The sequence below is a fragment of the Sphaerodactylus townsendi genome, linkage group LG04 (assembly GCF_021028975.2).
Source record: "Sphaerodactylus townsendi isolate TG3544 linkage group LG04, MPM_Stown_v2.3, whole genome shotgun sequence".
Classification (NCBI taxonomy): domain Eukaryota; kingdom Metazoa; phylum Chordata; class Lepidosauria; order Squamata; family Sphaerodactylidae; genus Sphaerodactylus; species Sphaerodactylus townsendi.
Window position 1 is genome coordinate 2,133,690 of NC_059428.1, and position 21,340 is coordinate 2,155,029.

At 48.0% G+C, this 21,340-nt stretch overlaps 1 protein-coding gene across 1 annotated transcript in view; it reads left to right on the forward strand.

The window, feature by feature from the left end:
- XRRA1 (X-ray radiation resistance associated 1) overlaps positions 1-21,340 on the forward strand; it is a 50,137-nt gene that overhangs the window by 15,295 nt on the left and 13,502 nt on the right. The window contains exons 5-12 of the mRNA XM_048492966.1: positions 830-908; positions 4,091-4,230; positions 5,816-5,949; positions 6,745-6,849; positions 8,932-9,161; positions 15,670-15,839; positions 18,982-19,092; positions 21,199-21,292. Coding sequence (XP_048348923.1) covers positions 830-908; positions 4,091-4,230; positions 5,816-5,949; positions 6,745-6,849; positions 8,932-9,161; positions 15,670-15,839; positions 18,982-19,092; positions 21,199-21,292 — 1,063 coding nt within the window. The remainder of the gene's footprint in view (positions 1-829; positions 909-4,090; positions 4,231-5,815; positions 5,950-6,744; positions 6,850-8,931; positions 9,162-15,669; positions 15,840-18,981; positions 19,093-21,198; positions 21,293-21,340) is intronic.

Genomic DNA, 21,340 nt, shown 5'->3' on the forward strand with positions numbered 1-21,340 from the left:
GATCCTCCTTGATCTCAGTTGCCAAATGCCTTAGCCCAGACCAGGTGCTCACGGAGGCAACAGCTGGCAGCAGAAGGCCGTGCTTTCACCTCCCTGCGTGAATCCCAAAAAGGCACCTGGTGAGGCCACTCTGCGAGTAGCAGAGTGCTGGACTAAGATGGACTCCTGAGTCTGATCCAGCAGGCTGCGTTCTGATGTTCTTAAGAAGGGGACCCCTGGCTCTTTTCCCCTCCCCCTGCAACAGCACCCGCTGTGAGGTGGGTGGGAGCTGAGGAAAACTCCAGGCAGGCTATTGACCCAAAGGTCACCCAGAGGGCGTGTGCTGGAGTGCACAGGCTAATCTGATTCCCCAGATAAACCTCCACAGCTCAGGTGGCAGAGCGGGGAATCCAACCCGGTTCTCCAGATTAGAGCGCACCCCCTCTTAACCACCACACCATGCTGGTGTCAGGAAGGGGGAGGTTTGGAGGGAGTGAGGGTGGGTGGGAGGGCACTCCAGCAGGGTATAATGCTATAGAGTCCACCCTTGGAAGCAGCCATTTCCTCCAGAACTGATCTCATCTGGACGATCTCTTGGGGATTGGCAACCATATTAGAGCGAGGAAGGCAAACTCCATTAATCGCAGTAGAATCCGGTGTTCCCATTGGTGCGGGGTCTGCAACCTGCGGCTCTCTAGATGTTCATGGTTCTACACAAATCCCATCAGCCCCTGCCAGCATGGCCAGTTGAACACCTGGAGAGCCGCAGGTCGCAGACCCCTGCATCAGTGATCTCATCGTGGAGCTCCTGAGAAATCTCTGCCCGAGTGGAAGGCTGTTTAAATACCAGGAAAGTTCGGAGAATACAAACGGCGAGAACAAGCCGGAGCTCTTGAGCTGCCCAGCTCAGATCTGCGAGCGAAGGCGACGTGAGGCAGGGTTGCCGGTGCATCTCCCTGCGCGCAGTGTGCGTAGCGGTCAGAAACGGAGATTGCACTCTGGTCTGGAGAACCGGTTTCGATTCCCCGGCTCTGCAGCAGGCGGTGGAGGCTTATCTGGGGAACCAGATTAGCTTGTGCCCTCCAACACACGCCAGCTGGGTGACCTTGGGCTAGTCACGGGTCTTCGGAGCTCTCTCAGCCCCACCTGACTCACAAGAGGTGGGGAGTGTTTGGGGGAGGGGGAAGGGCAAGGAGATTGTCAGCCCCTTTGAGTCTCCTTACAGGAGAGAAATGTGGGGTGTAAATTCAAACTATTCTCCTCCTCCTCCTTCTTTTGCCGCATGGATTTGGGCAATGACAGCATGAAGAAAAGCACTGGGCAGGTCTAGACCTGTTGTGGTTCCAGCTGGCTAGGTCTCTTGGACTGTCCAGTGACCCAATCTGCCTCTGAATCTTTGGCCGTCCCAAGGACCCAGGCTGAATGAAAGCCATGCCTCGTCCCTCAGGACTGCTCAGGGTCTGCACGGGATTGCAAGAAAACAAAACAAAAGCCCTCACAGCGACTAGCAGTAACTACCTCGGCACATACCAACATGACAGCAATATATCGCTTTTTTTTTACAGTAAAGGCAATCAATACATTCCCACTTAAACTGGCAGAAGGTTTTGGGGGAGGCTAGGATTGGCTCCTTGCTACTGTCTGGTTCCCCATTTGGATTTTGGCAAAAAATAAATCCATTTAATTGTATTACATTCCAAATTCAGCCGAGAACTAATGGGGCTCCTTAGAGTGTGTGCCAACTTATGCTGCGTTGTTGCATTGAAGATGGGCCTAGCGACTCTACGAAACCTTGGCATGGATAAGGGCTACATAAAATATTGGCTGCATATACATTTTCTAGTGGGATCAATAGCTATATATTCCCTCTCTGTTTATCAGATCACTTTTATTTCCAGAATGGCATACTTTGATCTTTTAGAAAGGTTAAGGCTATTGGTTTCCCCACTTGGAATCACTCCTTTTGCTCCACAAAGGGTGGAAGCCTTCAGACTAGTTAAGAATAGGCTCTTAGTTCTTGATTTTCATAATTTGATTTCCGTGCTGCCATAGAACCAACCTGTTCTCGACTACATTATTAATCCCATGCGAGGTTCGTCGGAGATTATGGCAAGCTTATCTTAGATCTGCTGATTAATCCCACCAGAGGAGAGCCTTAGCTCTGACAAAGATGTAATGTGCTGCCATCAGCTCTGCTGGAAGGAAGATTTAGAGAATATGGAGCGTTCTACAAAGACTTTTGCACCGTTATTGATATGACTACCGGTTGAAACACTTGACCATTCTCCATGTTTCTATGCCTTTCTAAATACAATAGAATGCGCATGAAATACATGAATTCCATTTTCTTGCAACGTGTTCTCGAGTGGCATAGAGTGTTATAAAGATACCCAATCTCCTGAACAGCTCTGATGTGCTCTTTTGTGAAACTGTTGCAGATTTTATACTGGCAATTAGTCGTTTTAATTGCATTTCTTAACCTTGTTTTGTTTTAAAAGAATTGTGTCCCTGTTTTATATGCCAATAAAGGAAGCTTGTGTTGTGTAAAACAAAGCCAAGCGTTGCCCTCGATCGCAGGCTGTTGTTGGAGAAGATGAATTTACCAGGAATTGAGAATTTACCTTTTCTTCCGATACGCGCCAGGAGGCCAAGGAAGAAGAGTTCGGAAAGGCTGTTAGATTCCATTAAGCCTACATCGAAAATGCCACAAGAAAATCTGTTGACTTTAGGTAAAGAAGCACATCCTACAAGATTTGGGCACAGCTGCTTGGAGAGGGGAGGCAGCTCCTGGGTTTTGCCCTGGAGTGCTGTTTGGGGAGTAGCTATGCTACCTGCTCTCCTGGGTCTGGGGTCTGATTCACTGGGGAAGGCCTCAGCTTCTAACCTAAGCCCTGCTGTTGGACCTCCAGAGGAACTGGCTGGCCACTGTGTGAGTCAGGATGCTGGACTAAATGGACCCTCACTGGTCTGATCCATCAGGGCTCTTTGGAGGTTCTTATCAGGAGAAGGCCTCAGCCACTAAGCCTGTTGCTGGACCTCCAGAGCATAAGCATAAGCATTTATTGTCATTGTGCACGCACAACGAAATGTACAGCAGCATTCCTCGATGCACACAATTTCAGACTCATACCCCATCCTCACTTTCCCCTTCCCTCCACCCATCCCTACCCACAGCCCCAAACACATCAACGACGAAGAGCCACGAGGAGTTCAGCATAGCCACAGCTCTAGAGTAGAAGCTGTCTCTAAGCCTCTTTGTCCCTAGTTTTGATGTAGACCTGCTTGTCGTCTGCGGGATGGTAACAGTTCAAAAAAAAGAGAGTGTGCTGGATGAGAGCGGGTCTCTCTCAAGAATATTTGGGCTTTTCTTTTGGCAGCCCGAGGAATTATAAGAGTTCTTCTTCAAGGAGGGGAGAGGGCAGCCGATAATCCTCTGTGCAGGAGTGATCACCCTTTGGAGCGCCTTCCTACCTGCCACTGTGCAACTGGAGAACCATACACAGATGCAGTAGGTTAAGACACTCTCTATAGCACAGCGGTAAAAGGACACCAGGAGTTTTCCATTCAGTTGTTGTTTCCTTAACGGTCTCAGATACTACTGTCTTTGCTGGAGCCTTCCTGAACCACCCTTGAGCAGTCACCAATGTCGCCCCAGGTCAGGTCCTCTTTAATCATAACGCCCAGAAATTTAAAACTAGCCACCCGCTCTACTTGATCTCCATTTATAGTCAAGGGCTGAATTTCTGAGCTATTCCTTCTATAGTCCACTACAAGCTCCTTTGTCTTGTTGGTATTAAGAACCAGGTTGGCCACTGTGTGAGGCAGGATGCTGGACTAGGTGGACCTTCAGTGGTCTCATCCAGCAGGGCTCTTTGGAGGTTCTTATCAGGAGAAGGCCTTGGCCTCTATGCCCTGTTGCTGGACCTCCAGAGGAACTGGTTGGCCACTGTGTGGGACAGGGTGCTGGACTAGGTGGACCTTCACTGATCTGATCCAGCAGGGTTCATAAGTGTGTATAGGTGCTAAGTGGTGGGGGGTACACTTTTTCAAAGGCTTAGTCAACCACTGCATTGACCTGCCCAATGAATGCTTTCTCTTTTAAAAAATCTAGGAGTTTTTCGTCAGTTTCCTGTCCTACGGGAATTGGACCTTTCCTTGAACGGCTTGAGAAACCTTGAGGTCAACGCTGGGGACTTTCCCCACTTGGAAGTAAGATCAAAAGGGACCTTGGGTGCTATCGGGCTTTCTCAGGTGTGGATATGAAGCTGCCTCCTCGTTAGGTCCCGGACCTTGAATCAAGTTTTCTTTGTGGCAGCGGGGTTTGAATCTGGATCTCTCCAGATCCTGGTGTGGCTCTCCAACCGCTACGACCCCCTGGCTCCCGGGGGAAGTTAACCAGTGGTTCCAGCAGCCCCGTAAAAGTGAGCGACGGCTCTTTCTGCACAGTTTCACTTAAAACGTTTTAAGTCAGGAAATAAACTGCTTTCCTTCATGGAGTTCTGCATTGTTTTCACCCCAAAAAGTTTTATTTCCAGCCTTGAAATGTTTTTAAACTATTCTTGAGGCTGAAAAGTTTTTCAAAACGTTTTCACTTGCTGTGCGTATGTAACCCCCATGCTCAGAATGGGTTGACCCAGAAAGGGGTGGAGACTCAAAGCAGCAGGAGGCTGCAGAGCTCATGTAGTTTGGAGGAGACGAGGCTACCAGACTCGGACCTTGGTGGTTTTTTTTTTTTGTGTTTGTAATGGGTGAGAGTTCTCCTGGAAACCTTCATCATGTTGAATCCTGTTCACCAAGCCCTTGGAGTCTTCAGGAGCCAACCCACTTGCAAAGAAGAATTGGTCTTGGCAGTATCAGTCGGCTGTAAATATAAGGACTTGAAAATGCAACCTGAACAGGACCTTGAAGTGTGATGTTAAATATTGATGTTATATGTTATATGTTAAGAAAGTAAACCATTTTGTTTTTAAAATTTGTTGTTGCAAACTCATTCCAAGTTCTGCCCTGCAGAACCCACAGACAGAGGTTACACCATAGGTGTCAAACTCGTGGCCCTCCAGATGTTATGGACTACAGTTCCCATCATCCCCTGCCAGCATGGCTAATTGCTCATGCTGGCAGGGATGATGGGAACTGTAGTCCATAACATCTGGAGAACCCTGAGATGACCTATGTAAATTCTGCATGTCATCTCTAAGCGTTTGCAAACCAGCCTCTGCTTTCCTCAAACTTTGTCCTGGGCACCACTTCGTCAGCTCACTTTACGAACGTTTTCAGAACATTTGGGGGGATTTTGCAGAAAGGGCCAATGTTTATTCCACCCTGAGCTTGACTTCGGTCGGCAGGATGGGATATGAATGTAGTAAATAAAAATAAATAAATTCCGGCATGAGCTTCTGTGAAGCCGAGCTCCCTTCTTCAGAGGTAGTTAAGGTAGACTGTGCTATCAAGTAGGTGCTTTATAATAGAGCCAGCGTGGTGTAGCAGTTAAGAGCAGGTGGATTCTAATCTGGAGAACCGGGTTTGATTCTCCATTCCTCCACATGAGTGGCAGAGGCTTATCTGGTGAACCGGGTTTGTTTCCGCACTCCTGCAATCCTGCTGGATGACCCTGGGCTAGTCACAGCTAGTCTCTGACCTCTCTCAGCCCCACCTGCCTCACCAGGTGTCTGTTGTGGGGAGAGGGAGGGAAAGGAGCTTGTAGGCCACCTGGAATCTCCTTACAATAGAGAAAGGACGGATATAAATCCAAACTCTTCTCCTTCTCTACTAATGCTCTTGACTTGGAGGCAGTTCTTTCTGGGCTTCAGAACTCTTTGCTGTGCCTCTCTTGCAGATCTTGGACCTTTCTTACAACAACCTGTCTCCCAAGGACATCCGGGCACTGGGTGTCCTGCCCCGCTTGAAAGCTCTCCACCTCACCGCCAACGGTCTCAGCTCTCTCCCTCTCGACCTGGCTGTTTCTGATAGGTAAGGTCAGAGGGAGACCCGAGAGGGCAAGCAGCAGACAGCAGGGGGGGCGGGGCGTTGAGGTGAGGCTCGGGGTGTGCCGAGAGGGGGCTACTAATTGGGTCTGCTTTTCCGTTAGAAATCCCATTAGGTCCAAAAATCATAAAGTCCTGTCGTCTCCTATGTGGCTGGTTAGCGAAGGTAGAAAACGGGATCATTCTCCCAGTTGGGCTGTTTTAAAAACATGTTTTAGAAATAGGGTCAAGTTCCTTGTTTAAGGAAAGCATCCTCCTTTTGATTTCTAGAAACAAAATTAAGTATTTGAAAGTATTAAGTATTTGACAGGCAGTCAGTTAGAGGAGAAGTAGTTGTTTCTGTTGGCAGTAGACGATAGGACTTGCTAGAATGAGTTTGAATGATGGACAGAAAGAGACCAGCTGGAAATTAGGAACTTTTTTTTTTAACAGGAAGAGTTTTTTACAGTAACAGAGAAATTATCAATGCCTCGCCCCAGAATGCCCGGCCACGCCCGTGCCCCGCCCAGCCCCATTGGCGCTACGCCACTGTTTGAATCCCACCACCGTGGGAACCTGTCACTAAAATTTTTGGATCCCACCACTGGGCAGATATACTAAGGGTGCGTACCTTTTCCTAGCTTTCAGGTTTTATTTGTGTGGGTGCAGCACTCGTGGTCCTGAACAGAATGGCCAAGCGCGTCCAATGATTGGTGGTGTATCGTCGAAGGCTTTCTGTTTGGCCGCACAATAAAGCTTTAAATACACGACACTTCCAACGAAAAGCGTTTTGTCTTTCCAGCGATGACTCCGGCTGCCCGAGCTTCCCTGCCCTGGAAGTGCTGCTCTTGGATGACAACCACCTTTCTCACCTAGACGTCTTTGTCAGCCTAGCTAACCTCCGCAGGTGAGTGGGCTTCTGGAACTAGCGGGCCACCCCTGTGCCCCCTGGCCCCTAGCCCAATGCAACTCAGTGTCAGGGGGATGCTACTGAACCAGAGGCATATTGGGGGGAAATAGCACTCATAAGAACATAAGAACAAGCCAGCTGGATCAGACCAGAGTCCATCTAGTCCAGCTCTCTGCTACTCCCAGTGGCCCCCCTGGTGCCTTTGGGAGCTCACGTGCAGGAGGTGAAAGCAAGGGCCTTCTGCTGCTGCTGCTAGCTCCTGAGCACCCTGGTCTGCTAAGGCATTTAGAACATAGAACAAGCCAGCTGGATCAGACCAGAGTCCATCTAGTCCAGCTCTCTGCTACTCACAGTGGCCCCCCCTGGTGCCTTTGGGAGCTCACGTGCAGGAGGTGAAAGCAATGGCCTTCTGCTGCTGCTGCTGCTCCTGAGCACCTGGTCTGCTAAGGCATTTAGAACATAAGAACAAGCCAGCTGGATCAGACCAGAGTCCATCTAGTCCAGCTCTCTGCTACTCACAGTGGCCCCCCTGGTGCCTTTGGGAGCTCACGTGCAGGAGGTGAAAGCAATGGCCTTCTGCTGCTGCTGCTGCTCCTGAGCACCTGGTCTGCTAAGGCATTTAGAACATAAGAACAAGCCAGCTGGATCAGACCAGAGTCCATCTAGTCCAGCTCTCTGCTACTCGCAGTGGCCCACCAGGTGCCTTTGGGAGCTCACGTGCAGGATGTGAAAGCAAGGGCCTTCTGCGGCTGTTGCTCCCGAGCACCTGGACTGTTAAGGCATTTGCAATCTCAGATCAAAGAGGATCAAGATTGGTAGCCATAAATTGACTTCTCCATAAATCTGTCCAAGCCCCTTTTAAAGCTATCCAGGTTAGTGGCCATCACCACCTCCTGTGGCAGCATATTCCAAACACCAATCACACGTTGCGTGAAGAAGTGTTTCCTTTTATTAGTCCTAATTCTTCCCCCCAGCATTTTCAATGAATGCCCCCTGGTTCTAGTATTGTGAGAAAGAGAGAAAAATTTCTCTCTGTCAACATTTTCTACCCCATGCACAATTTTATAGACTTCAGATTTATAGATTTGCAATCTCAGATCAAAGAGGATCAAGATTGGTAGCCATAGATCGACTTCTCCTCCATCAATCTGTCCAAGCCCCTTTTAAAGCTATCCAGGTGAGTGGCCATCACCCCCTCCTGTGGCAGCATATTCCAAACACCAATCCCATGTTGCGTGAAGAAGTGTTTCCTTTCATTAGTCCTAATTCTTCCCCCCAGCATTTTCAGTGAAAGCCCCCTGGTTCTAGTATTGTGAGAAAGAGAGAAACATTTCTCTCTGTCCACATTTTCTACCCCATGCATAATTTTATAGACTTCAATCATATCCCCCCTCAGCCGTCTCCTTTAGAGGTTATATGAGAATTTATTTAGAGGTTAGAGGTTTTATGATTTAGAGGTTATATGAGAATTTATTAACTGTAAATCAGACCTTGTATTGAGTGGACAAAATGTATTATTCTCTACCAAATAAAACGTATAAAGTTGTTTTTTTAAAGTATCTGGATAAAGAACCCTGGTTTCAATATGTTACTGGAAAGGTACCCGGCATAGGGTAAACCTTTTTTCACATACTGATAAAGGTTTTGATGGATAATGATGATGTTCTGGAAAGTAGTGGTATGTGTGAATGATTACATTTCTGTCCCACTTCTTTGCTCGCTGTATCTGCGAGAATTGCCCGCAGTGGCGTAGGAGGTTAAGAGCTTGTGTATCTAATCTGAGGAACCGTGTTTGATTCCCAGCTCTGCCGCCTGAGCTGTGGAGGCTTATCTGGGGAATTCAGATTAGCCTGGGCACTCCCACACATGCCAGCTGGGTGACCTTGGGCTAGTTACAGCTTCTGGGAGCTCTCTCAGCCCCACCCACCCCACAGGGTGTTTGTTGTGAGGGGGGAAGGGCAAGGAGATTGTCAGCCCCTTTGAGTCCCCTACAGGAGAGAAAGGGGGGATAGAAATCCAAACTCCTCCTCCTCCTTCTTCTTCTTCTTCATCATCATCATTTGGTCCTTGCCTCTGTAGCCTGAAACAGTTAAACCTGGACCAGAACGGCATCAAAGAGGTGCCATACCTCCACCAGGGTGCAAATGCGCGCTTCTCCATCCATCCTTTGTCTGCCAAGTCGGGAATCAGGGAAGGCCTGCGCAGTCGGAAAAGTGCAGAGATACAGCGCACGCAAGATGCGTTTTCTGGGATCGGCGAGCAAGCAGATTACGTCGCTATGCAAAACACCACGGATCCGGAGAGGACGGGTGAGCCCGACATTCTCTTGTTGTTACGGTTCAGGAAATTTATTTATATAGGGACATCAATTCCCTATTGGGCACCTGAGCCCTTAGGGGGAGGGCGGTCTATAAACCGAATAAATAAATAAATAAATAAATAAATAAATAAATAAATAAATAAATTGAGAAGGGCAAGGAGGAGGATTGAAGGGTTGGAGCACCTTCCTTACGAGGAGAGGCTGCAGCATTTGGGGCTCTTTCGTTTGGAGAGGAGACGTCTGAGGGGGGATATGATTGAAGTCTATAAAATTATGCATGGGGGAGAAAATGTTGATGGAGAGAAATTTTTCTCTCTTCCTCACAATACTAGAACCAGGGGGCATCCATTGAAAATGCTGGGGGGAAGAATTAGGACTAATAAAAGGAAACACTTCTTCACGCAATGTGTGATTGGCGTTTGGAATGTGCTGCCACAGGAGGTGGTTATGGCCACTCACCTGGATAGCTTTAAAAGGGGCTTGGAGAGATTGATGGAGGAGAAGTCGATCTATGACTACCAATCTTGATCCTCCTTGATCTGAGATTGCAAATGCCTGAGCAGACCAGGTGCTCAGGAGCAGCAGCAGCAGCAGGCCATTGCTTTCACCTCCTGCAGGTGAGCTCCCAAAGGCACCAGGTAGGCCACTGCGAGTAGCAGAGAGCTGGACTAGATGGACTCTGGTCTGATCCAGCAGGCTCGTTCTTATGTTCTTATCAATGCACCTGGCGCTTTCCACAGAAACATTAGCAGGCAACATAGGTCCCTGCTCCAAGGAGCTTCCAGTCTCAGTTTCAACAGAAGAGAAGAAGAACCAAAATGAAGCCAGCATGGTTTGGTGTGAGCAGCGATTCTCATCCACGGAATAGGGATGCATCAGCATTTATTTATTTATTTATAGCCCTCTTTTCTCCCCGCTGTTGGGAGTCAAAGTAGCTTAGTACATCATTCTCCTATCCTCCACTTCCTCACAACAGCCCTGTGAGGTAGGCCAGGCTGAGAAGTTGGGACAGGCCCAAGGTTACCCGGTTGAGCCTGCATGGCAGGTAGCGGGGATTCGAATCCAGGTCAACCCCAGGTCCTAGTCTTCCACTCTATCCTCTACACCACACTGGCAGTCTCAGGAACCGTAGGTGGCTGTTTGACATGGTCCATACGGCTCTTCTGGGCACAGAACCCCAGTGTGGGACCTGTCCTGGGCTCCAGGAAAGAGGGCAAGGCCATTATCTAGTACTAGCGGGCCCGGCCACGCGTTGCTGTGGCTGAGTCTGGTGAAGTGGAAAAGAAAGAAAAGGGGAAATGAACGGTTCAAACATGTATAATTGCACAATGATTGCAATGGAGGGGAGGACAAGGGGCCCCTCGCTCCCCTCCCTCCCGTTCCCTTGCATGGCAACCTGTCCCGTCCCTCCCTAACGTTCCCCTTCCTCCGCTAGGGTGGGTGGGCCATGTGCAGATGGCGGGCCCCATCCCTTTCACTCCAGATGGCAGAGGTTTTCAAGGAAGGCATGGTTGTTTCCCTTGTATCAGAGGGTGTTGCTTTGACGGCCAGCAGATGGCGATGTTGCAGAACAGAACTGTGGTTCCAACTGTCACGGGTGTGGCACGTACACAATAATGGGCACAGTTGTGACATGTACACAACAGGAGGTGTGGAAACAGTATGGAAACTTGGCTGCACGTGAATGCAACGTTGTGTGAAAATTTCAAAGCAATCGGTCCAGTAGTTTGGGAGATTACCTGTCAGCAGAAAAATGCACTGATAGATTTTTATATATATAGATAGGGCTTGCAGTTGCCAGGTGTTTTCCACCTTGTAACAGCCACTGCCAGGGAGACTGGAGGACGGGTACGCTGAGAGCCCCCCTGAGCCATTTTGTTACCACAGAGTAACGTGTTTACTAATAGTTAGCTAATAAGCTTGAGCCAACAAGAAATAATTAAATAAATAACTTTTATTCTAAACCCTCAGAGGGTCTGTTTTAGAATCAGAGGAGTCGCCCTGAGTATACAAAAGTCACAGTTCTTATAGGATAAAGACAGCTGATGCATCATAAATGTTGCAAAGCCAAACCCTGTCAATTCATGACGTTTCAGTATTCCCATCATTGTTAATCATGATGATACATTGTTAAATAGCATTCTTAAGAATATAGTTTCTCACATGGCTTGACTCTCTTTCTTTGCTTTAATTCTGCTTGGTCAGTTATTTTTCTACACACACACTTTCTTAGCTCATTGCTAAGTAAAAGTATCTCTTCTTTGGAATGTGGGAAGAGACAACAGGGGCTGTTTTGAAAAGCAAAGTACCTTTTGCTATTTCTGAGCCATAATTCTTAATACTAAAATGTCTTCAAGAAAACTGCTTACATATAAGTATACTTCAGTTGAAATAATCATTTAAATGCTTTATTTCTATTTTCTATTTTCTGGGTCTGTGCTTTAGATATGTTTTAGTTGAAGACATTATTTTCATGAGCTTTGTCTTTTCACACAAGCATAAGATGTATCTTTTTCTGGAATGTAGGAACATTAAATGCTTTTTCTTAACAAAGACACTTTTTCATGATTCTGTGAAATGACTTTAAGCTGTATTTCTGCCAGAATCTTTTTCTCTCCATTATTTTCCTAAATAATGGAGAGAAGGAAGAAATAACCTTCTGGTAAATCTAAAATCATTTCCTTTTTCTCTTTTTCTCTCTTTCTCTCACTTTCTCTCACTTTCTATTTCCTTCTTACTTTCACTCCTTTCCTTCTGTGCTTACAGATCCCCCCTTTTCAAATGCACCCTGAAAACTTGAAGGGTGCGTTTAAGCAAACTAGTGAGAACTGGAGGCGCAGAAGGACTTGAGCCTGAGGTGACTACACGTAGGGGAATACCTGGGGGTCGTCTTGTTCGTCTTCTCTATGAAGCAAGTGAAGACGTGCAAGAGAGAGAGAGAAAGGGATGCAGTGTATGCAACAACAAACAAAGAGCCCTAGGCCAGCAAGGAGAACACATATGCTAAGTATATTGCACATCCAACCCAGGCCAGGAAGCCATCCAAAAACATGGTCCCAAGGATTAGTCTGTGCAATATGGTCTAGGGGATGCACTGCATTCCTGAGTTGGGTAATGTCAGTAGTAATGTTCCCTGTCATGTCAACATACAAACAGCAGCACTTACCTAACGTAGCGCAAGTTTCCCTTTGTTATGCAGTCAGGAGAACTATATCAGTTATAGAATGTAATTCTGTTTGTATTCCTGACATGGCATGAGCAGTATACTGAAATCCATCCTCTACTATGGCAGATAAATTTTGACTGCCTTTTCAATTTCTGCAACACCATAGAAGGGAATTAATGCTCTGAGAAAAGTTCCCCACCAAGGATGAGTTTTTCCTATAAAAGGATTTAAAATAGTTGTTCAAGTAGGGGTTATGACAGCCCTAGGTAGTCGACCTCCCAAATTTAAAACCTGATTGTTTTTTTTTCATTTTTCCCAACCACAGTACCAAAAGAACATAGCCCTGTCCACTTTACATATATATATAACTTTTTGTCCAACATTTCCACAAATAAAATACAATCCTTTTTTCAGACAGTAGTATAGAACGTTCAGAAGCAGGTACAGCTTTTCCTAATATTCTACAAGATTCAGCAAAATTTCTAGGCATGGTTTTCTCATAAGTACAAACATACATAAAAGCCATCCAGGTCAGAGTAGAATTTTTTTGTTCCTTCCCAAGTTACATTAGCATTAGCATTCCTTCTGTGCTTACAATTTCCTCATGTTACGGATAGAAACAGAGATAATATCCTTATCCAGCGTGGCGTAGTGGTTAAGAGCAGGTGGATTCTAAATCTGGAGAACCGGGTTTGATTCTCCACTCCTCCACCTGAGTGGTGGAGGCTTATCTCCTTCTTCTCCTCCTCCTCCTTCTTCTCCTCCTCCTCCTTCTCCTCCTCCTCCTTCTCCTTCTCCTCCTCCTCTTCCTTCTTGTTCTCCTCCTCCTCCTCCTCCTCCTTCTCCTTCTCCTCCTCCTCCTTCTTGTTCTTCTTCTTCTCCTCCTCCTCCTTCTTCTCCTCCTCCTTCTCCCTCCTTCTTCTCCTCCTTCTCCCTCCTCCTTCTCCTCCTCCTCCTCCTTGTTCTTCTCCTCCTCCTCCTCCTCCTCCTTCTTCTCCTCCTCCTCCTTCTTGTTCTTCTTCTCCTCCTCCTCCTCCTTCTTCTCCTCCTCCTCCTTCTCCCTCCTTCTTCTCCTCCTCCTCCTCCTTCTTGTTCTTCTTCTCCTCCTCCTCCTCCTCCTCTTCCTCCTCCTCCTCCTTCTCCTTCTTCTCCTCCTCCTTCTCCTCTTCTTCATGTGGGCCCTTGATAATATGAAGAATGAGGCAAGGTAGGGGGTTCTTTGGCTTGGTCAGCAGATGCAGCTGAATAAGCTGGCGGAACGAGGCATACCCCTGGTTGCCTGCCAGCCCATAAAACAAAACCCCTTTCCAGGTAGAGAGCACCGAGAGAGGTGCTACTCCTTCTCCAACACTCAAGGTCAACTTGGACCTTTTCATACTTTGCTGTAATGGGATAGCTATTAAACTGCGGATGGGGGGAAAAGGCAAACCTCTCTGCAGCAGGGAGAGGAAATGGCTGTCTGGTAGAAATGGCTGCTGTGTGGTCGGGGCCAGGAAAATCCAAATGTCCCCACCCACTTCGCAGCCCCCCAGTTCTTTGCTGAGATCCTTCCCAAAGCTTCCTAGCGATGCAATTTTGAGAAAGAGCTGGGAAAAATGACAGGAAATCCCTGGGAAGTGCACGAATGTTCCACGTCAGTGCGAGGAAACGGGGAAAAACCCACTTCTGAGCTGCATCAAGCCCACAACAAATAACCTGTGCGGAAACACCCTCTGTCTACATGTGAGTTTTATCACCTTTGGCCTTCACCCTCTTGAATAGTTGTTTTGGCCCACTGCAATTTCAGTTAAGTGATAATATTTGGAAATCAGCATTTGTAATTGCCTTGGCTGGCAAAGAAGAGGTGGTCACCTGCAGATTTGTTCCTCCCCCCCCCCTTTTTTTTCATCTCTTTAAACAAAAATTTTTTTATTGATATTTCGGAATTATTACAGATTTATATTGTATGTCTTATATTTCATCCTCCATATCCTTCCCCCCCCTTTTCCCCTCCCCCCTCTTCTTCTCTTCTTTTGATGCGCAGCAGCAGGTCCATTCTGTTCAATCTTCTTGTCCATTTTTCTTCTGTGATTCCAATTTCGTTTAACCCGTCTTTGAATCCCATCCAGATCTACTTTGTATCTTTTTGTTTTTCTTGCCATATTTGGTTTCTTGACATGATGTCAAAATTTTCTAATTGTGTTTGCTCCCCATATATATTCCAACCATTTCTGAATTGTCCAGATTTTTTTTGTCTTTCCACCCCAATGCTACTGCTGCACGGGCCGCTCTGATCATGAGTTTGAAAAGCTTTCTCTTTCTTTGTTCTATTCTTGTATAATCCAATATGCCTATAAATAACAAATCTATGTTTATCTTTATTTTTACCTTCACAGATTTTTCTATATATATTATAACATTTTCCCACATATATTTTACTTCTGGACATTCTAGCCACATGTGGGTATATATTGCATTTTTATCCCCACAATGCCAACATTTCGGACTGAGTCCACTTATCATATAGGCCAACTGTTTCGGTGTTCTATCCCATTTTAATATTAGTTTCTTCTCCAGTTCTGCATATTTCTCTATTTTTATATTATTTATATTGTCTATAATAATCATCTTCAAGGTTTTGGTGATGACCTTTAAGGCCTTACGCGGCCCAGGGCCCTCGTATCTTCGAGACCGCATCACCCCATATGTCCCTGTACGGCCTCTTCGTTCAGCGGAGGCCAATTTACTGGTGGTCCCTAGCCCCTCAATGATACGGCTGGCCTCCACGCGGGCCAGGGCACTTCTCACGGCTCCTGGCCCCGGCCCCACTGAATGGGCAGCTCTTCCACCAGCTGTCGAACGGGCCCTCGCCCGGGACCTCACTGGGAAGTTCCACGCCCAGGAGGCCTTGTGAAACGGAGTTGTTCCGCCGGGCCTTTGGAGGGACCAGCCGTTGATGGTGCCCCCCCCCAGTCCTTTACATCTGGGCCTCTTGCCACCTTGGGACTTGCCGTTGGTCCCTCTTGAGAGAGGATTTTGGAAAAATGGGGCTGCTGGACGCCATTCTTATTTATTAGTCTTTATTTTTATCGCTGCTTTTAAAGGTTTTAGTCATTTTATCTTTATATGTGACTGTCTGTTGTACACCGCCCAGAGCCCTTCGCGGATGGGGCGGTATAAAAGTTGAGATAAATAAAATAAAATAAAATAATAAAATAATTTGTTTAATAAGATCTATGTCTGCAGATTTGTTCCTTTTCTTCTGGCCCCTGCCCCCCTGCCTTCGCCCGAAGCCAGCCTCCAAATATCTTCCGCCCAGATGTTAAGACCTTTTTTTTCTCCTTTGTTTCAGCAGAGGTTGTCCTTCAGACCCGTTCTCCGAGCCCATCAACGCCGGTAAGATTTTGGAACCAGGGCCAAAATAATGTCCCACATAAAGTCAAGGTGGCCCGATTAATGCCCGTTTCAGAGGGCAGTCGTGTTGGTGTGCTAGATTTGAGTCCAGTGACACCTCCGACACCAGTGAGACTTTGGGCGGTATGAGCTCTCCAAAGACCAAGTTCCCTTCGTCAGATACAAATAGGAATAGAGAGATTCCCGAGCCCTTATATCCCAGTTGGAAGGTGGGAGCAGGGGCCTACTGCCCACAGGGACCAGGTGGTGGTGGTGGTGGTGGTGTCAAATGACCCCGGGAGCAGTAGCCCGGGGGAGGCGCACCCCCCCGTGTCGACCTGGCTCGGAAGAACTGGGTTGGCGGGGGGGGAGGTGCCTAAATGCTGCCAGGAGCCAGCCTGCTTTCGTGGTACCCATCCAAGCCTCCTCCTTCCCTCCCCAGACCCTCAGGGGCAGCTCAGATGGGCACCACGGCAGCAGGCCACCTCCTGGGCCGCCCGCTGTGGCGCTCTGCCCCCCACAAGGGCAGGGCCTGGGGAGCACAGGTGGCGGCCTACAGGGAGGCGGATGGGCAGCTTGGGGGGGCCACGATCCTCCCACCCAGAGGCATATTGGAGGAAATGGCACCTGGGGACAACACCTCCTTCAGGTGCCCCCTGCCCCGAGCCCCTCCCCCAAGTGTGTGTGTGGGAGGGGTGCTGGGCACCCAGAGGACAAGGTGACCAGACGTCCCACTTTTGGCGGGACAGTCCCGCCTTAAACCAATTTGTCCCGCGTCCCGCGGGGTTTTTTCACTGTCCCAATTTTTGGAAGGCTGCCGCACTTGTGGGGCGCTCCCCTTTTCCTGCCCTGTCACAGGGCGGGAAACAGGGGAGCGCCCCAGAAGGCAGTGCAGCAGCCTCCCGTGCACGCGGCTGCAGGAGCGCACTGCCTTTTGGGGCGCTCCTGCGGCCATGCGTCCCCCCCCCCGGTCCCGGTTTAAAAAGGTGACAATGTGGTCACCTTACCAGAGGAGGTGTTGCCCCTGGGCGCCATTTCTCCTCGATACACCTCTGGGCGGGAGGGGTGTTGCAAAGAAGGGAGTCAAGATGCAAAGGATAATCCAGAACAATAAAAACAGTCAGTCAACATCTCACAGCACCACAACATCAACGAAGGGGGAAAACAGACATCAACGTTAACTATAGTCCCCCTTAACAGACCACTCATAAAATCGCCAATAGGAGAAAGTGCAGGAGGTAAGGGGAAAGGGAGGTCAGCTAGTTTGATGATGATGATGATGATGATGATGATGATGATGATGATGATGATGATGATGATGATGATGATGATGATGATGATGATGATGATGATGATGAATTAAATTTAGTATACCGCCCTATCCCCGAAGGGCTCAGGGCGGTGTACAGATAAAACATCAGCTAAAAACATACATATAATTAAAACAACAGTAATATCTTAGAACATCGCCCGTACCCTTACGAAACCCTCCTAATGCAAAATAATGGGTCCTGATGGTATTAGGGCCCATGGGGGTAAAGAGGAGGGGGCAGGGGCACCCTCAGCGGCCGGTCTCTCCAAAGGCCCGGTGGAACAACTCAGTCTTACAGGCCCTGCGGAAATCCCCAAGGTCCCACAGGGCCCGGACAGCTGGAGGGAGAGATCTTGCGGCTGCCTTCAACCATAGGCCTGTCAGAACAACTCAGGCCCCGTCCACACATACAGAATAATGCACTTCCAATCCACTTTCACAATTGTTTGTAAGTGGATTTGGCTATTCCACACAGTAAAATCCAGCTGCAAAGTGCATCGGAAGTGGATTGAAAGTGCATTATTCTGCAGGTGCAGAAGGGGCCTCTGTCTTACAAGCCACGTGGAATTGTACTAAGATACATCACTGGGCTATTAGGTATGCAAGGGGTCATGGCCAGAGGTGGGATCCAGCAGGTTCTCACAGGTTCCACCGCATTCACAGTCCCCTGTAGCTCCCCTCCCGTTTTTCCAATAGTTTGTGAAAAACAGTTTTTTGTTGGGGGTTTTTTGGGGGAGCTGTGGTGGCCCAAGGTCGGCAGCAGATAGCAAAAGAGAGAGCCACTTGGCTTCCCATTCCATGAGATAACGGATGTAATTCTTTTCTCATGGGGCAGAGGTACCAGGGGAAGCCTAGTTGTCTACCAAGTGTGTGAAGCCATAAAATAAAGATCAAGGAAAGAATGCACAGATGGCAGTGGATACATACATGTAGCAGGCTGGTTACATGTATCTTTCTAGCCGCACTGATTTGTTATTTTAAGCAGCTACATTGAATTAGGGACGCCTCTCACATAGATAACATCTCCCTGACAACGTTAGACTTTGTATGTCAATCCATGAAGGCACTGGATTACTGTGATTTCTTGAACTAGTATTGTCTGAAAGATGTGATGCAAGTTCAGTAATGGACTCAATTGTATGAGGACTTTACATGCTAATTCATGAAGTTAATGGTTAAGTATGTTTATCTGTGATATACAAACAGCAATTTGGATTTGTATAGTGCAGTGGTGGCAAACCTTTGGCACTCCAGATGTTATTTATTTATTATTTGATTTAATATACCGCCCTATCCCCGAAGGGCTCAGGGCGGTGAACAATAGAATATCATATATAAAAACATACATATAAGTTAAAACAGTTACATTCCATAAAACAGTTATGGACTACAATTCCCGTCAGCCCCTGCCAGCATGGCCAATTGACCATGCTGGCAGGGGCTGATGGGAATTGTAGTCCATGACATCTGGAGTGCCAAAGGTTCGCCACCACGGGTATAGTGGTATCCTGTTTGTTACTTTTATAGACTTTGGTACCACTGACTCCCCTCTATTTTATTTTTTTCCCTACATGGAGCATCAGCATATCGGAGAGGAAGGTGGTTGCTTTCTCTTCTTGAGATTGCCGCGAGTCTGTTTTGAAGCATGTGAGAGGGTGGGGCTTCAAGCGGGCTGCTCTTCCATCCTTTGCGCTCCAAAGTGGGACTATCTCGGGATGACTGTACCACCTGCTCACGAATGGATAGATCGTGAGGATGAATAGGACAAATCTTGAGTGTTCCAAATGACATCTGAAGAAGCGCGCCCAAAGCTTACACTGAGAACAAAACTTTGTTGGTCTTAACGGTGCTGCTGGACTCAAAAAATTTTCTGCTGCTTCAGACTAGAACCCCGCCTGAATCCAAATAACATCAGAAACACAAAATGGCTGACGTAGATGATTTGACTCTTTCTGGCAGGAAACATCGCCGTCACCCCGCGCTGCCTCCAAGATCTCCTCGGCCAGCTCCGGCCCAGAGTTTGCACTTCCCTTGACGGAGCTGCGGTACCTCAGTCTGGCCAACAACCAGGTGATCCGATAGTTTACAAGCCAGGTGTATCTTTCAGAACCCAGTGATGGCGACCACCTGGTGTCGCTGTCTTATAGAGCGCAGCTTCTCGTGTCCAGTTTGTTTATCCATCCATCCATCCATCCATCCATCCATCCATCCATCCATCCATCCATCCATCCATCCATCCATCCATCCATCCATCCATCCATCCATCCATCCATCCATCCATCCATCCATCCATCCATCCATCATCTATCTTCTATCTATCTTCTATCTATCTTCTATCATCTATCTATCATCTATCAATTTATTATTTAGATTTTTATACCGCCCCATCCGCAAGGGGCTCCGGTTGGGTGTCTCTTCGGGTTGACACATCTTTTTTGTGCCTGTGGGCATGTTTGGAATGTTGAGATCGCCAACCCAAAATGGCTGCCACAGCAGGAGGAGCTTCATCCAAAATGGCTGCCACAGGAGGCGGAGCCAAACACTCTCCTGCCACCTCCTGGAAAGTAGGAAATCCCGAAAGTGGAGCCCCTCGCTGACTAAAAATAGCCCAGATGCTTACCAGCCCTTCAGTGAAAAGCCTTTTCCTTTGTAAAAGAAGAGCCAGTAAGAATCCCTGCTTCACAGTGGCCCCTCCCAGTTTCTGAAAAGCTTGATGGTTGTCACGGAAGTACTGGTGTGAACATGGTGGTGCCCGTGAACACACATCAGGGCAGTGGTGGGATCCAAAAATTTTAGTAACAGGTTCCCATGGTGGTGGGATTCAAACTGTGGCGTAGCGCCAATGGGGCTGGGCGGGGCACAATGGGGGCGTGGCCGGGCATTCCGGGGGCGGGGCATTCCTGGGCGGGGCTGTGGCAAGGACGCAGCCACTCCGCCGGTCCTTGGGCGGGAAACGAACGCACGCAGGCGCAGGCTGCCACGCACGCCGGTGCACCTCCTGCTAGACTGCTTCCAGTTCTGCGCGCTACTGCTGAGAGGAGGGGTGTAACGAAGGCAAAAATCATGTGGCAAAATCACCCATGAGTAACCCCCTCTCGGCACACACAAATAAGTAGTAACCTACTCTCGGGAACCTGTGAGAACCTGCTGGATCCCACCTCTGTGCCAGGGGTCCCTCTGCTAGGTAGTCAAGGGAAACGGTGAACCCAGGGGCGGAGATTGGTCTAGATCAGGGTGGAGCCTGGGATATTCCCTCCCTGCCATCTCCCTTGAAATGTCCTAAGATCCTGTGAATTGTGTTGTCGAACGCTTCCACACTGGCTTACATTTATTTATTTATGTATGTATGTATGTATGTATGTATGTATGTATGTATGTATGTATGTATGTATGTATGTATGTATGTATGTATGTATGTATGTATGTATTAATTATATTTATATACCACCCTATCCCCTAAGGCAGTGGTGGCGAACCTATGGCACGCGTGCCAGAGGTGGCACTCAGAGCCCTCTCTGTGGGCACGCGTGCACAGAGTCCCCCCCCCCCACACATCTAGGCTGGTCTGGGCACAATCGTTTACCTGGGAGTAAGCTCAGTTGCTGGCAATGGGACTTGCTTCCGAGTAAACCCTCTTAGGGTCGTGATTCACCCATTCGACGTGTTGCACGGTTGCTTCACCAAGCTTACTCCCGAGTAACGCGTTTCTAAACGAAAACCTTAAAATTCAGATTAAATTGCCGTGTTGGCACTTTGCGATAAATATGTGGGTTTTGGGTTGCAATTTGGGCACTCGGTCTCAAAAAGGTTCGCCATCGCTGCCCTAAGGGCTCTGGGCGGTGAACAACAGGATAATGTTGCATAGCAACAATAGCAATAATAAATAATATCATTAAATAACATCGTCAAACATAAAATTACAGCGTTCTACATCAACTCCTTGGTAGGATGGTAAAAAAAAATAAGGCAAAAGCCGATGGTGCAAAATAGGTAAAATAACTGGGATTTTTATTAACTGGGATTCATCTGAAACGGCTCCTCCCAAATCCTGGCTCATCCCCTCTGGGAAAACGGTTGTTCTGGATCTCGGCAGCCACCCCTGCCTGTTTCCTTTCCCTGCTGCCGTTCAAAGGTCACGCTACGAAGTCTGAACCCTTGCTGCATTCCCGTTTGCAGATCGAACACGAGGAAGACTTGCTGGCCGTGGCCCTGTTCCCGTCTCTGGCCGAGCTAACTTTCTACGGCAACCCGTTCACCACCTCTCGGAGCGGTAGGATCCCCCCCCCCCATCCTGCTAGAAATGTTAGGGTTATTAACT